Source organism: Antedon mediterranea, chromosome 8, assembly GCF_964355755.1.
Source record: "Antedon mediterranea chromosome 8, ecAntMedi1.1, whole genome shotgun sequence".
In the NCBI taxonomy this organism is placed as follows: Eukaryota; Metazoa; Echinodermata; class Crinoidea; order Comatulida; family Antedonidae; genus Antedon; species Antedon mediterranea.
Window position 1 is genome coordinate 8786361 of NC_092677.1, and position 17097 is coordinate 8803457.

Sequence of the window (17097 nt, forward strand, 5' to 3'; positions counted from 1 at the left end):
ATGCGTTGCTTCAAATAACTGCACATTCCATGTTTTCAGGTAAAAATAGAGAAAATAGACTCACACTTGTGTATACCTGATTTTAAAAGATTTAATATCAAACTTGGTTGGAAGATCAACATTTTAATGCTGGTGTTTATACTACACCATTTTCGAATAGACAATTTCCAGTTTGTTCTTACTTTGTATACTGGTTATCAAGCATAACGCCAAGCTGGTAGATAAGCTTTTCAAAGCTGTTCTTCAGATGTGGTGGCGGTGCAGGAATCACTCTTCCTGAAACAGTTCCTCCAAATGCTCCTATAGAGATAAATATTTTTTTGATAACAGCTGTACTTAAAGAGAAATATTGCTGATTTTCTGTAATATTTAACACTGGTCAAAAAACTACTACTAGAAAATCTTAAAATACAAATAGAGGGTGCTATTGGAAAATTTACAACTAAACAACCATGAGTGGTCTAGATGTGTGTGTACATTTGATTATGATTTTTTTTAAATTTAATTTATATAATTTTGCTATTGCTCAGTTATCTTTAATTTTAGTGTGGTAAAATTTGGTAAATATACTAATAGAATGATTGCTTACCTAAGCTCTTAGTTTGTTTCAGAGAACTAGCCTCGGATTTTTCATGCACAGATATTGGTATCGAAGCACTTGCTGAAATCGGTTGAGTTGGGTTGCTGACCGAAGCTGACTCATTGGAACCAGCTACGCTTACTTGTGGCACGATATTAGATGGTACTTGAGGAACCACTTGGGGTAACTGAGAAACACTTTGAGGTGGTAGCTTTGGTACACCTTGAGTGGGTAATTGAGAAGCGATATGAGGTGCTAACTCAGTATCCACTTTAGAGGGTAACGGAGGAACATCTTTTAAGGTAACTTGAGGTGCCACATGAGAACCAACTTGAGGTTGTACATGAGAACCAACTTGAGGTGGTACATGAGAACCAACTTGAGGGGCCACATAAGAACCAACTTGAGGTGGTACATGAGAACCAACTTGAGGGCCAACTTGTGCTACAAAATTAGCCATTGCTGAAGAGGCTCCTCCTGACCTGCTTGATCCATTGGTAACCCCATGTAGACCCATCTGTCTGGTCTGCTGGTTGAATGAACCCGGAGGCATGTTATTCTGCGACATATATTGCTGCTGCTGTTGCCATTGTTGGTTGTGTGCAAAGTTCATGTTTGCCTGATGATGAAAGTTGGAAGGCATTTTAGCCGTTTCTCTGCGTTCTCGCCCACTTAGTCTAGGGTCTGTTGGGTTGGTCGGCATCGACGTTGATGAGGCTGTAGTGTGCATTTGTGGTGCAGATGTATGGCTAGCTGCAGTTGACACTGGCTTTGTAACAGGTTTGACCTAGTAATAAATAAGATAGGGAAAGATTAGTAAAAGAATATCTAAACAAAATATGATAAAAATAATGTTAGGCAACTACATTTTAATCTTGTTTATGCTTGCTTAATCATAAAATCTATTACAGTGACTCAAATCATATGTCATAGGCAGTAACAAACCATTTTACTGCATCAATTGCAGTAGAATAATTTTGGGTTTGGGTTTATTCATTAGGGTAGAATAAAGTATAAAAAGAATCTTACCTGATTAGGAGGTGGCCAATAAGGTGAAACATCACCAACTGGAGGCAGATGTTCTAAAGAAGTACCTGATAAAATCTTCTCTATCAAGACGTCATAGTTATTCTAGAAAATAAGCAAGATATATAAAATAGATATGATACATTAATTTCATTATTACAGTATACAAACACTCCTTTGGGACACCTATATAAAGGGAGCAGGGCAATATATGTTTAAACTCTATGGCAAACCCTATTTAAGAGACACCTATATAAAGGGAGCAGGGCAATATATGTTTAAACTCTATGGCAAACCCTATTTAAGAGACACCTCTAATAAAGGGAGCAGGGCAATATATGTTTGAACTCTATGGCAAACCCTATTTAAGAGACACCTATATAAAGGGAGCAGGGCAATATATGTTTAAACTCTATGGCAAACCCTATTTAAGAGACACCTCTAATAAAGGGAGCAGGGCAATATATGTTTAAACTCTATGGCAAACCCTATTTAAGAGACACCTATATAAAGGGAGCAGGGCAATATATGTTTAAACTCTATGGCAAACCCTATTTAAGAGACACCTCTAATAAAGGGAGCAGGGCAATATATCTTTAAACTCTATGGCAAACCCTATTTAAGAGACACCTCTATAAAGGGAGCCGGGCAATATATGTTTAAACTCTATGGCAAACCCTATTTAAGAGACACCACTATAAAGGGAGTAGGACAATATATGTTTGAACTCTATGGCAAACCCTATTTAAGAGACACCTCTAATAAAGGGAGCAGGGCAATATATGTTTAAACTCTATGGCAAACCCTATTTAAGAGACACCTCTAATAAAGGGAGCAGGGCAATATATCTTTAAACTCTATGGCAAACCCTATTTAAGAGACACCTCTATAAAGGGAGCCGGGCAATATATGTTTAAACTCTATGGCAAACCCTATTTAAGAGACACCTCTATAAAGGGAGTAGGACAATATATGTTTGAACTCTATGGCAAACCCTATTTAAGAGACACCTCTAATAAAGGGAGCAGGGCAATATATGTTTAAACTCTATGGCAAACCCTATTTAAGAGACACCTCTAATAAAGGGAGCAGGGCAATATATCTTTAAACTCTATGGCAAACCCTATTTAAGAGACACCTCTATAAAGGGAGCCGGGCAATATATGTTTAAACTCTATGGCAAACCCTATTTAAGAGACACCTCTATAAAGGGAGTAGGACAATATATGTTTGAACTCTATGGCAAACCCTATTTAAGAGACACCTCTAATAAAGGGAGCAGGGCAATATATGTTTGAACTCTATGGCAAACCCTATTTAAGAGACACCTCTATAAAGGGAGCAGGGCAATATATTTTTTAACACTGGCAAAACTATGTTATGGTAGTTTTATAGTATAAATTAATCTCATACCTTTAGTTGTCGAACTTTCTTTGCATTAACTGTAACTGTAGCCTGCCAAGTTTGTATTGCAGATTGGTTGTCACTATAAATAAGCATTTATATAATAATTTTTATCAATACTTAAAAGTGTATCTCTTCCTATCATGTGCGTATATATTTTAATTCTATTATTAAAACTATAAAAAATAAAGAATGATTGATTGGTTATCTATTGGATGATGTTTAACTATGTGGAGTAGCTTTGCATCAGGAAGTGATCTGGAGGTCATAGGTGACCTCCAGATCACTTTTTCTCATTGTACAGTTTAAGGTAAAACATTAGGTCAGAGTAGGGCAAATGTGACCAATGGTTATTGTTATATAACTATTTAAAAAAAAAAAAAAAATACATTTACTGACCAAGTTGTTTGAGATTTGCTATTTTGGTCTACCTTTGTATTGATATTCATTGAATGTTGTTAACAAACAAACATACATACTAACCTTTCATCAGAACTTTTTAATTTATCCCGATTTCTCTCTGCCTCTTTAATAACATCTACGAGGATCTTGCATTGGCTGTTACACATTATCTTTAGATAATTAATCTACAACAAAAAAAGTCAGAGTTTGTTTCTCTGTCTACAATAACAAAAAAGTGTGATGTGCCCAAATATGGTAGTGATATGACTTCATCGTGTCCATATATGGGAACATTACCTTTTTTTTCACATACAGTTAGGTAGTGTAGTACAGTAAAAAAATGTATTGTTTCAAAACTTTCATTTTGTAGCTTTATTAAAGTTATTCATTTTCACCCAAAAAAAATGATTAAAATGGCTTAATCGGGAAATATATCTTTAAATTCAACTCATAAAGAATCAAAATGTTAAACCAGCTGATTCTCACCTCAGACTGTTCTGCTCGGGTCTTCAACCCTTTAGTTGACCTATTATTTTCCTCAATAGCTTCTTTCATTTGGTTCTGCTCTGCAAAATATTTATCCCTTGGAACAAAGACCAACATGATTTAATACTGAAGCAAATTTGCAGCTTGCACAAAAGTTTTAATACATTGTCAAGATAATATTAAATGACAATAATAATTAAAAAATAAATATATAAATTTTACACTCACCTTTCTTGGTGTAGAATTGTCATCTTATGTGATAATTTGGACATTTCAGTTGTCATTCTAAAAGTATAAAGATATTGTTTCTTTAATGATTAGGAAAAACACAGTATTGTAATAAGAGCAATCGAAAGTAGCAACCTCCTCTAGGAGTAAAAAGAGAGAGAAAGAATCGTGATAAAGATCCATATTGCAGTTTTGCTTAAAATGAATAAAATAATAAAATAAAATGTGGTCTAGAATTGGGATCCTGATCCGTCGCCACATATCTATCTGTGGTTTATTCCTGCTAACAGACAAATACACACACACATTTCTCTAACAAAAATATACCATTTAGTTATTTTTTCTTATATATTTTGATTTAATGAACATGAAGAGAACTAAAACGCACTGCTAATATTAACAGTGTACATAATGAGAGATATACAGTTTATGATGTTCTCCAATTAAAAATATTTAAATTAAGATAACAAAGCAATTTAATACATACTTAATTAAGTCATCATCAAGATTTTTTAACTTGTCAGCTTTTGCTTTTCCTTCTCTTTCGTAAAATGCTTGCTCACTTAACAGCTTCTTTTGGTGTTGATCAATAAGGTCTGCCTTCTCTTTAAGATTTTTAGACAATTCCTAAAATAGAAAATGAGAAACAAATGAATATTGTTGTAAAAGGAGAATGAGGCACCATTTGATGGCAACTCAACACACAGATTTTTTACATAAAATATGATAATACTACATGAAACAATAATCATTGAAAAGGCTTTCTTTACCATGCTTCAATGAATGAATGTTCTGTTGAGCACAGGAAAACCAGTTGATCATACAGATTCACATTTTGTTTTTTAAGGTCAATCAGGAAGTTACTTCATTAAAAAAAAAACCATGTCTATAATTTTTTTCTAAAATACAACTCATCTTTACCTCATTTAGTAATTGAATTTTTTTATTTTCTTCTTTTAACCGAGAACTTTCTGAAACACTACTCTGCTTTAGGTGGGTATATTTTGTCAGGGAGTCTTTTAAACTTTCCTAAAAAATAATAAATAGTCATATAATAAATAACATACATATCTGTTTTCTTGCTCAATTCAGTAGTTTTGGCTTAGAAAGTAACAATTATTTTGTTAGCCTTAAAGTTTAAGCATGTATTTGAGGATACAGCAGAACACCCACATTAAGGGGACACTACATCTTGTGAAATGAAAATGTGCAATATTTGTTTTAACGCCGCTGCCTATAACTCTGGAGGTATCTCAAATCTCAAATACAAAACTATATTAAAATTACCTGCAATTGATTATTCTTGGTCATACTTTCTAGAAGTTCCTGTTTGAACGGCTCATACGGTGTTGTAATCAGACACACATTCTTCGTCTTTGGTGTGCATTGTACAAACTTACTTTTCCTTTGAAACTTCTTTTTCTCAATATCCATACAACGATTTTTAAATTTAATAAGACACTCAATCATCTTCCACCACAAACCATGTGGTATTTTTACGACATTCATTTTCTCAGAGTTGTCAAAATTTGGAAGATCAATTTTAAACCAGTCAAAATTCTCATTGAAAGAGTTAAATAATGCAGTAGCTTCAATTAAAATGTCTTCATTTACTGGATCTTTCTCTTCTGGTACATTTTGATCCAAAGTTTTCTCTTGTGATGAATGTTCCTCTTTTGCTGGCAATGGCTCCTTTTTATCAGAAACACAAGGGTTATCAGATTTATTATTTTTTTCTTTTTCATAAGAAAATGGAGTTGGAGTGTTTAGACAGAAGCCTTTGACGATCTCTGGTGGTAGAACTGAATTTGAATTGTTAGTTAGTTTGCCAGATGCATCTACTGATCCCATGGTCAAACCACCAGGAGATGCAGATCCTATACCAGAATCATTGACACTGGAAGTTGGTACTGGTGTTGGACCATTACTATCACTAACATTTAAACTTGAGGATTTTTGTTCTTTTGCATCGTCATCCTGAGAGGAACCAATACTAGATTCTTCCATAATATATCTCTCCAGTTCCAACTCTTGTCCTAGAATGTCATCATCAATATATTCCTCATCTCCTGGAAATTTCTCTATGATTTTCTTACTGCTGCAGTCTTCTGCTTTACTCTCTTGACTTCCATCACTGTTTTTTAAACTATTTTCTTCTGTTGAGGTTTCTGTTGATTGTGATTCTTCATCATCTTGATCTACAGCACCGTTGTGGTCTGTCTCACTAGCTGTCGAATATCTATCCGACTGTTCTGATAGTTTCTCATCATCATCGTCATCATCATCATCATCCAGTTCATCTATCGTAATTTCATCCACACCATCTACAGTATTGTAACTTTTATTCACCACTTTCTTTTTCAAACTCTCCATCTCAAGACTTAACAATGGTTGGAACTTATTTGGTGGAGGCTCTGGAGACTTGTGAATTCTGGCAGCTTCCATATCTGGATCGATTGGTTGGCCATGTTTTCTTGCGAGGATCTCTTTGCATCTGACAGCATGCTTTAATAGACAGATGTGGTCCTCAAACATCGCAAATTTTAATGATTTTAGAAGGAATTGATGAAGGCCACCAGCTCCATCGACAATTACGTGAGCTTGCTCAGGAAACGAGTTGAAATCATCTAGTAGTTTACTACTATTTATAGGAAGAGGTCCTTCTTTTTCCAAAACTGCATGAAAATAACTACAACAGAAGACGACAAAAAAGACATAAATTTTTGTTAAAACGCTATTGTATTTAAAGATTATATTTTTTTTTTGTATTTTGTATTAATATTTGTCCTCAAGTGAGGAAATTCGGATTAGGCCCTCCACGGACCCACGGCAGCCAGCAGTGCAGCGCCTACCAGATTAGGCAATGAGAGTAAAGCATCTTGCCTAAGGATGCAATTAGTATGGTACAGATAACCTCGAACCCATGCCTATCACATGCTAGTCCGATATTACCATTACACCATCACTCTCCAGTATATACAGCACCCGCCACGATTTCTAGACGGTCTCCCATCCAGAACGCAACCGGGCCCAATGTTGCTTAACTTCGGTGATCTGACGAGAACCGGTGTTTCAACGCAGTATGGCCGTATACGCAGTATGGCCGTATATATATAGCCAGAACCCAATTTCTTTTAGGGATCTTGTCAACATTATTCTACTGCAGTAATTTTTTTGGGTAATCATACAGACCGTTTCAATGTTTATGTTGAAATAAACAAACTACATGTTTCTACAGTAACATAATTTTTACACGAGTCTTATCACTACCATATTTGAAAACAATACATTTTTATGTTACATAAAGTTTGAGAATAGAATAGATTTTACATTTAAAACTTTATCAATTTAAAAAGCAGTTTTGTAAAACAAACAGACCTGAGATAATGTCTTCAGTTAGGCCATTTCATATTTCAACAACTGTATCTAAAAATGCTTAAGGTTGTCAAACCAGAATATAAAGCTCTATCTACACTATCAAACTAGTAAAAAAAAGTATGATGTGCCCAAATATGGTAGTATTATGTTGTCATGTCCATATGGACACATAACATTTTGTTGTCACATAAAGTTTGATAGTATAGACAGAGCTTAAGGTTATACCTACACTATCAAATTAGTTTGACAAAAAATTATGATGTGCCCAAATATGGTAGTGATATGTATTCATTGTGTCCATATAAGCATATCAAATTTGTTGTCACATTAAGTTTGATAGTGTAGACAGAGCTTTACTACTTACGAATACATCATAAAAATCATTTCATCCATAGTTTCTGTGAAGGTTTCTAGAGCCTGAGGGGAAACGCCAGGAATGGAAATGGGAGATTCATCGCTTGTGTTCGGTAATGGCGTCATGTATTTCCTATAATGGAAAAAAATTAAATTAAAAATACATTTTCACACTATTTAAGTGGAAGAGGTATCTAACTTATTTGTTGCAAACTCTTGAAAAAAACAAAGTTATACTTTATACTATACCAAGTGTCGCTGAGTGCCTGGTACCCTGACAATAACAATATCGATATGCAATAGAATAGGCTTTAATATTGTTGAAAGACTTGCATTGTGAATAAACAATGTGAATTGCCTTTTATTAGGTTATATGCATGATATGCATATAACCTCTTGATTCTGTCAGAATCTTTATTTATTTCTTTATTTATTCTTTCCTTAGCACTATTTTGTCCGTGAATTATCTTGATATCAGTTTCATCTATCTAAGTCAATTTTTCAGAGTATATTCCTTATGGCCAGGAATCGATGTGGTTATGTTTTCAGGGTGCGCAATCAAACATTACGCGGTCTACGCGCGATTTAACGAAATCACGTTTGTAATCATATCTTCACAAGCATGAATCACTTTTAAACAAAATTTGGTACTCATAAATTTCAGGTCATATTTCATCATATGGCAATACAATTACGTGCGTAGCGCATATAACGCATGCGTACGCGCGCTTAAAATGTTGAAAATTGTCAGAATTTATTTTCGATGAAATTAGAGTACGTTTCAGGCAATTTTAAGCGTTTAAAAAATTGCCATGAGTGCGCAGATTTTTGCACGTGCACTGCGCGTCAAACGTTAATGCGCACTGTTTTTGTCCGATTCCTGTTGTATAACCTTTCTTTAATAATATCATCATATTTTATTCACTTTTCAACGCGAAACAGCGTTATACGAGCACGTCAAAAGTGACAGGCTACGCACGTGTAAGTTAACAAAATGGTGAAAATATGCTAAATTTTAAAATTAATATATATCGTTAGAATGCTCGGGAACACCTATTTTTTATTTAATTTTCTTGAAGTGTATGTATCATATGTATGATTTATTATGAAATTAGAAGAACAAAAGTTGATTAAGTCATCATTAATGGCATATTAAATTTAACAAAATTAATTTCGACAATCAAACAAATTATAACATTTTCTTAGGCCAAAATAACAAACTTAACATAAACTTTCTTCCTTAAGAAGTTCATATATTAAAGTTAAAAGTATATAGTTTGACAGTGCATCATTTTTTTCAATTTTTAAAGATGTCATCATAGTAAAACATTATAATCCATTGCGGTATGTAATAATCTATCTGCACCAAAGTGGTTACTGCATAGTAAATACACGGAGGAATTTTTCTCCAACTTTTAGTCAGTTGTGTATGGCTCGATGGGCTGTGCTCGTGCCTATGCCATTCAAGGTACCGAGATCGAGTCTCACCTTGGGAAACGAAATAAGATTTTTTTTTTATTATCCGTATTGTTTGTTCAAATTTATTTCTTAGTGTATAGATTATACACATGATTTATTATGAAATCTAGATAAAAATTAACTTATGTCTTTATTATTATGTAACAACAAATGTGGTTTATGACATTATACGCATATGGATCTTTGATCGGATTGTGATACCGGCTATGGTGTTCGCGTTAGCAAGGTCCTATCATATATTATAAATAATTAAAGATTCTGAGAAAATCAATCAATCACTATATCTTTTAAAAATCAATTATCTTTATTTAAATCAATGCATATAACCTATAATTCGTCATAGTGACGAATTAAATCTAGTTATATATTTGTATTTTGAACTATGAGCTCAATGTAATTTCCCAAACAGATGAATAAAAGTGACATTGACTTTGACACTGGTAAAGTTGGTGTACCACAAACCTAACTATTAAATTTTAGAAAAGTAAAAAAAAAAAAAAAGAGATTCACTTACGTGTATTCGATAAAACCGTTTTCATCTGCATCTTCATGGCCCCAGAATCGTCGATCCTCATCACCAGTAAATTTAATTTGAAAATCAGAAATGGCTTTCTGTTTATAAACAAAAGTTCAGTATTTAGTGAAAAATACATATTGAAATCATTATTTATTAGGCCTAAAAATGTTTCTTAAAATGTTAATTATTTTAATAATAATAATAATAATAATTAAAAAATATAAATAAATTTGAAATAGTTAGTTACTAAAATCTGAAATACATATTGAAATCATTATTTATTAGGCCTAACAAATGTTTCCCTGTCCTTTTTTCCTCTGTTTTTAATAAAATAATATATAATTAATTATAAACATTTTAATAATAAAATACTATAGATTTAATCTATAAAGATACCACAAATTTAAAATTATTTAATTAGCTACTAAATCTTTTAATTATTATTTTGTTCCAAATAGTTAATTAATCATCAATCTCTGGTAATAAAAACAAATAGGAAAACACAAAAATGTGTAGCTCAAACAAACTAACACTATGGCCTGCAAAAAAAGCAGCCTTTAACAGGTGCCCAAGCACTGGCTCAGCCTGCTCACAAAACATGGCCTAGTACACCTCACTGCCTGTCTGCACACCTCACTCTCTGTCTGCACACCTCACTGTCTGCTAAACAATAACAAGCACCACACCACACTAGCCTTTTAAAGCAGTCACATGCATTTACATAACAAAAGAAATTTGCATAACACCTGCAATTTTTTTGTCAGGTTTTCTTTAAAACATTTGTATTATAATACTGTAGTAGATTTGATCTATGATTAAACAAATTATATTCTCTAAAAAAAATATTATTTTGTATTTTAATAAAATTATTTAACATTTTTATTAAAAATGTTTATACAAAGCTTATTTAATTTTTTCTATTGATTAGATGTTTATTAATTTCAGTACTTGATAAAAACATTTTTTTTTATCTTTTATCAAATTGCAGTTCAAATGTTGGTTATCATTTGATTTTTTTTATTGTTTTTGTTATTTTTATCTGATGATTAATGTTTTTTATTTTATTAAATATGTTATAAAAGAATGTCTTAATATTTATTTTAAAATGCAGTGTCATAATCAATCAAATAACCAACACAGTATAATGTGTGTACATGTTGGTAACCATACAGTATCTAATGATAGTAGTACCCCTATTGAAGAGACACCCTCAGGACCCAACAAAGTACCCTCTTAGACGTGGTGTCCCCTTAATAGGGGTTAGCACTTAGTTAGTTAGTTAGTTAGTTAGCATTTTTTTCTTGTTTGTTTCACAGAAGTGTCCCCTGAATCGGAGTATCCTAAAGAAGAGGGTCTATGGCACTTTTTTAATAACCCTCCAAACAAGGGAAACTTTTGCACCAATAAAGTTTCCCCTCTGAAAGCTCTGTTTACAATGTCAAAAAAGTGTGATGTACCTAAACATAGTAGTAATATAACATCACCGTGTCCATATATTGGCACATCACATTTTTTTGTTACATAAAGATAGACAGAGCTTTATATTCATCTACAGTTAAAGAAATAAGACATTTGCAAACCTTTGACTTTTGTTTCTTCTTCTTTGTTGCTTTTGAGTGAGTAGGAAACACTTCTTCGATATCATCCTTCTTTAATACATACTCGTAGTTGACCTGCTCCTTGGGTATTTCCTCTTCCTTCTTCTTTGTTGCTTCTTCCTTCGGCTTTTCCTCAGTCACTGTCGCTGCATCTATTTCAGGAGTTGTCGTCGTTTCTTTTTTAGGTTTCATATCCTTTGACTTAGTTTGCAGTTCTAAAATGAAATCAATAGATTGGCTAGTTTATTTATTTTAAAAGGTTGTTAGTGTATTTATTTATTGGCCCTCATTAACTTCAGTGTGAACTTGTACTGCAAGGATCTTAGAGATAAAGTTATTTTCTGTAATGTTATTGTATTTTCATGACTATCTGATAAATATTATCAGCAAATTTTAAAACAAAGGCACCCCTATTAGGAGGACAAACAAAAAAATATCTCCCCTTATTAGGGATATCCTTTTGAAAGCAGTAGGTTGTCATGTCAAATATGTCTAACCTTTTGTTTCACTGGTGGCTTCGGTAATTTTAACTTCTGGTTCATCTTCAGATATTTTTTTTTGCTTCTTTTTCAGTCGCTTTTTCTTAGATTTTCTATCAAATAATGAAGAAAAAAAAATTAAATAACAAACAATTATTTGTTATATTTAAATGTATCATTTCACCCTGTACCCCCAAACTGTATTGTTAGTTGTACTTACGAAGTAGTTGGCTGTTGTGGCTGGGAAACCTTCGGAGGATGCTTAGCCTTACTAGACGGTTCAGCTTTGGCCTAAAAAAAGATAAATAATTTTTAAATGTTCTGTCACAAGTTATACTTGAATATACATATTTACAGATGAAACCAAAACGTGTACAGATTAGAGCAAGAAAAACAAACTACAGTAAGACGTTAAGTATAGTATAGTTAAACATTGGTTTTTTTTTTCATAGTAACTTATGACATTATGTAAATGTATTTTATATATATCATTTTGTATCATTTGATGTATTATTGTTATTACTATACTGTATAGGAAACCATTTCAATTTTAACTATCATGATAATTTTAATAGCCTCATCAACAATTATTTTTGTAACTACTTCTTCTTTATGTATATATATATATATAAATATATGAGAAATATTGCCACAGTATATAGTACTAATTTTAATTTTTTTTTTTTAACCTTGTAAATTTGCTTAAGTGTCCCTATCCGTCATTTTATATTAATTGTGTTCAATATGGATTTTTTTTTTTTTTAATATTCTCATTTTAGGCAAATTGCCAAGGATTACCACAAGTGAATTCATTCACTATCCTTCTCAAAGGTGGCAATTCCATTCACAAGACAAACCTATACACAAGATGCTCTACATAAACAAAGACTTATTACAAGTCTTTGGGAGTGGAGTTGTAAATTGTCATGAGAAAAAAACCCTGACATATGGCAGGACTTAAACCCAGGACCCTTAGATTGGTAGCCAAGCATCATAACCACCCAGCCACAGCTCCACTTCCTGTGTGTGCCACTGATGTAAAGGTGCAATTTCCAAATAAATTGATTGATTGATAAGAATGGAATAACTAACTTAATAAATCTTTATTACAAAGTGAATAAACATTTTTTAGAAATATAGGCCTTACGGCGAAGCTGAAATGATGCCTGGAAAAGCAATCCCGTTCCTCATCAAGCATAATACTTTTTTACCACATATACTGTTCTAAATAAATACTAATAGTACAAAAAGTAAAAGTTCCACAAAAAAATACCTGGCGTTTGGTAGAAAATTACCGTTAAAATTGGTAAATATGCCAACGATTTCTTACGAAATAGCGAGGCTGAAACAACTGGTGGCGCACTATAACTAGACTGTACTATTATTATCACGGTTTATAAGAAATATATAGGCAAGTTATTTATTATCAAAATAGATTTATTCTTTATTTTTTTAAATAAATTTGGTGAATACAAATTTATATTAACTCTAAAATTAATATTTAGAGTTAATAATTATCCCCCGACATTAAAACATTTATAATTACAAATGGCTTCAACTGTTCGTATAATGGTTTCTCCCGACAGGTAGGCTATTAATAGCAGTAGAAATACAGCAGCAATATTATGCGAAGTTTATACCGTAGGATGTACAGAGTGACTGATATGATTTAACTGTGAAACATATAGAACACATATTCCTAGTAATAAACACCAATGCAATAGTAAATTTAAATTATTAAATAAAATACAAACATCAAATATTTGTTTTGTTTCAATGTAATTGTATTTATTCTCATGGTTAATATTTTTCTTTATATTCTCATGGTTACACAATTTCTTTTAATGGTTACACAATTTCTTTATATTCTCATAGTTACTATTTTTCTTTATATTCTCATGGTTACAGTTTTTATTATTATATTCTCATGGTTAAATTATTTATTTATATTCTCATGGTTACAGTTTTTATTATTATATTCTCGTGGTTACATTATTTATTTATATTCTCATGGTTACAGTTTTTATTATTATATTCTCATGGTTATATTATTTATTTATATTCTCATGGTTTCCATTTTGTTTTCATTTTTTTTAAATCTTTTTTTTTATTCACATGCTCACAGTTTCTGTTTGCATAACCATGGTTAGTGTTTCACATTGGTTATAGTGTAGGCCTATTACATTACAGTTACTTTTTATGATGATTTTGTTGCATTCAAAACCGTATAAACTATATTTCATATTCATCTTCCTCATAGTCTAATTCACCATAGTCTAATTCATCATCTTCAATGCCATAGTCTGGTGTGTCTTCTTTTTCTTCTTCTTCTTCTCTTGTCCTGTTTTCACACTCATCTCATTCACACTCGAACAGTTAATCCTAGAGCAAGTGACTTTGGAGTCTGCCTTCTTCCTTTCCAAGCAAGGTACAGGATGTCCTGGCATATCGATAAAATTTTCGTTCGAGTTTCTTCAGTAACATCTGAAAATGAGGTTTGTATAGTATCTTCTGCAGCACCAACACACTTTGCGATTAGATTAAACAACTCATATGGCACAATTTCAGATATGTCAACATCATTAATGTCCGCTGCTCTTGGAGGCCATTCACTCTGCATACCTTTGTTTGATTTGATGGCATTATTTACTATCGTACCTGCAAGTACATTTTATAGCATTGGGTGAATGAAACATAGTAATAATAAATTTATATAAAGCATATACTGTATTGTGTACAGCATTTATGATCGACACCACTTACTATCATAACAGTTTTGTTTTTTGAGTGCATACAGCTTTCACCTCTTTGATCCACAGCATTTCCTTAATTATGCAATAACATTTATTGTTGTTATTTAAAAATAAACCAATATATACAAGTTATTGTATTTTAACCGTACCTGCAAAATATAGAGTCCTTAGTTTGTCTCTATTGTCACCATCAGTGGAGATTTCGTGTGTTGTAGAAGTAGTTGGAATATCTATGTCATACTTTGATGATTCATCTGTCTCCGTTGTACTTTTTCCTGATGACAAAAATGGATCAGCCACAAATCCTGGGGATACATTGCTAAAGTACACCAGAACTGATTCATTTCTAATTAAGAAAAAATAAATAAAATATTTAGTTTGACCAATCCACAAAAAGATTTTTTTTTTTAAATTATCCCTGGTGAAATAATCATTTAATATAAACACACTAAGCAACTAACCTTCTTGTGGGTGAATGAAAAATTAGGTTAGGATAATCCATCCTGAGCTTCTTCTTCAACACGTCTGATCTATAAATAACACATTAATTGATTATAATTAATTGTAACACAGATAAAATGAAGAAATTATTACAGTAACTGGATCTCAAAAATATTACAAAATTATTTCATCGTTTTTAAGAAGGGATTGACAGCCTACCTTATAGTTGACAAGTAAACTTTTTCTGTTTTTTTCAATTGATTTCATGAAAAGCTTTTGGAGTTTTGCGAGTCTTAGTATCTCCTGTCCATACTGTAACCGTTTATCAATTACATCTCTGCAAAATACCTTATAGCTTTGCTTATATGTTAAAAAAACACTTTCCAATTCCCTGTAAATAATAATAAATACTGTATTATTAAAATATATTTTAATATTTTATAGATTTTGGTGTTTAAAAATTCAACATTTAGACTGAAGCAAATAAAAAAAAAATTTAAAATGTAAATTTAAAAAACCAACAGAGTTTTAGAAAGTTACGTTTTACTCACTTTCCAGAATCATGTCATTTACGTGAATTAACAACTATTTTGGTGTAGTTTTTGTAACATTGGTCATGATATCGCACTTCAATACAAGCACAGCTTTTGCCTCGAATGTCTTTTAAAATACTTTCGTCCTCTCTCATTTCTGCAGCTTTTCGCAACATTCCTGTCATAAATCAAATCAACAAAAGCAATAGTGTGTAATTCCTAAATGATTGAAATGATATTTTGTTATGCATAACTACAGCATGGAGATATAAAATGTATAGCTCCATGATTACACTATATAGCAAAGGTTCACATGGAAGAAATGTCCTGGAACACCTCATTATGCTGTACAGTAGGAAGGTTTTCTAATTGGATTACATCAGTTGAGCCTGCAAAACTCATTATAGGATGGGGATTAGAAAGCAGATTGATTAATTAACCATATGTTTACAAATTTCAAGGATAGGAGAAACAACAATAACAAGTGAATTTTTTTTCTTCAAATAATTACCTGCATCATCTGTTAAAGCCTTTCTTAATTTATCATGACCTCTTTTGCCTTGGATCGTCACTAATTTGTCTTGCAATTTACAAATGATACATTTCTTTGGCAAAATTGTGGCTTTTTGAACCATTGCTGTGGCTGAACTACTTCTCAAAAAATGCTTGGCCCTCTTAACTGGTGGCTCATCTGGGCTCTCACTGTCTCCTGCTTGGGATCTCTTTTTGGCAACTCTTGTTTCAGCCTAAACATCAATTTCAACGTATAATTAATTTATACAGCATTTTATTTTGTCTTATATAGAGCCTATATTGGTATTTAACTAAAATTAATTTTGTAGCCTACTGAATAATATATACTGTATAATATAATATGGCCTAGGCCTAGGGCCTAGGCCTACGTAGTAGTACTGGTACTAGTAGAAAGCCCAATCAACAACCAAGCACAGAAACTAAGGGCACAATATAGATCTATAAGTAAGTGCAGTAGCACCCTATATACTGTATCATTTAACTATATTATTAACTCTTAGAGTATTCTGATAATAATAAACCAAATATTACCTTTTTTAGTCGAGATGTATCAGTATATCGCCTGTAACAGGTAGCATGAAAACCTAAGCCTGGATGCTCGCGTACGACATCGTCAAACGATTTACCTTCATCAGACATACCAAGCTCCGTCAAATGTATGGCGATTTCCTTGCCGTCGCCATCTAATTTTATCCAACTCTTTGAACAGAGCAACACTTTATTCCATCGAATCTCAGTAATTGGACTGATAATTTCATTTGAATTAATTGAATGCTTGTAAATTTGGAAAAAACATTTCAACTTTACTTTGTCTGAGCGAGAAGATCCTTCCTCGTCGGACGCCATTTCGTGTTTACATCGTGCTGATTTTGACGTCTGCTGCCTAAACGTCGCGTATGATTGGT

At 32.4% G+C, this 17097-nt stretch overlaps 3 protein-coding genes across 3 annotated transcripts in view; all 3 read right to left on the reverse strand.

The window, feature by feature from the left end:
* LOC140056075 (uncharacterized) overlaps positions 1 to 17097 on the reverse strand; it is a 37196-nt gene that overhangs the window by 4463 nt on the left and 15636 nt on the right. The window contains exons 19-33 of the mRNA XM_072101312.1: positions 12152 to 12222; positions 11950 to 12044; positions 11435 to 11667; positions 9852 to 9949; positions 7869 to 7991; positions 5414 to 6815; positions 5048 to 5155; positions 4614 to 4753; positions 4127 to 4183; positions 3899 to 3995; positions 3494 to 3597; positions 3020 to 3092; positions 1610 to 1711; positions 590 to 1367; positions 183 to 300 (exon numbers count right to left, since the gene is read on the reverse strand). Of these exons, the coding sequence (XP_071957413.1) occupies positions 183 to 300; positions 590 to 1367; positions 1610 to 1711; positions 3020 to 3092; positions 3494 to 3597; positions 3899 to 3995; positions 4127 to 4183; positions 4614 to 4753; positions 5048 to 5155; positions 5414 to 6815; positions 7869 to 7991; positions 9852 to 9949; positions 11435 to 11667; positions 11950 to 12044; positions 12152 to 12222 (3599 nt within the window). The remainder of the gene's footprint in view (positions 1 to 182; positions 301 to 589; positions 1368 to 1609; positions 1712 to 3019; positions 3093 to 3493; positions 3598 to 3898; positions 3996 to 4126; positions 4184 to 4613; positions 4754 to 5047; positions 5156 to 5413; positions 6816 to 7868; positions 7992 to 9851; positions 9950 to 11434; positions 11668 to 11949; positions 12045 to 12151; positions 12223 to 17097) is intronic.
* Positions 13591 to 15691, reverse strand: LOC140057237 (uncharacterized). The gene is made up of 5 exons (XM_072102807.1): positions 15677 to 15691; positions 15345 to 15516; positions 15146 to 15214; positions 14834 to 15030; positions 13591 to 14589 (listed from the first exon to the last, which is right to left on the reverse strand). Exons 3-5 carry the CDS (start codon positions 15184 to 15186, stop codon positions 14294 to 14296), a joined length of 534 nt encoding a protein of 177 aa, XP_071958908.1. The 5' UTR covers positions 15187 to 15214; positions 15345 to 15516; positions 15677 to 15691; the 3' UTR covers positions 13591 to 14293.
* LOC140057000 (uncharacterized) lies at positions 15682 to 17038 on the reverse strand. Its single transcript, XM_072102533.1, has 3 exons — positions 16724 to 17038; positions 16170 to 16404; positions 15682 to 15836 (listed from the first exon to the last, which is right to left on the reverse strand). Exons 1-3 carry the CDS (start codon positions 17036 to 17038, stop codon positions 15691 to 15693), a joined length of 696 nt encoding a protein of 231 aa, XP_071958634.1. The 3' UTR covers positions 15682 to 15690.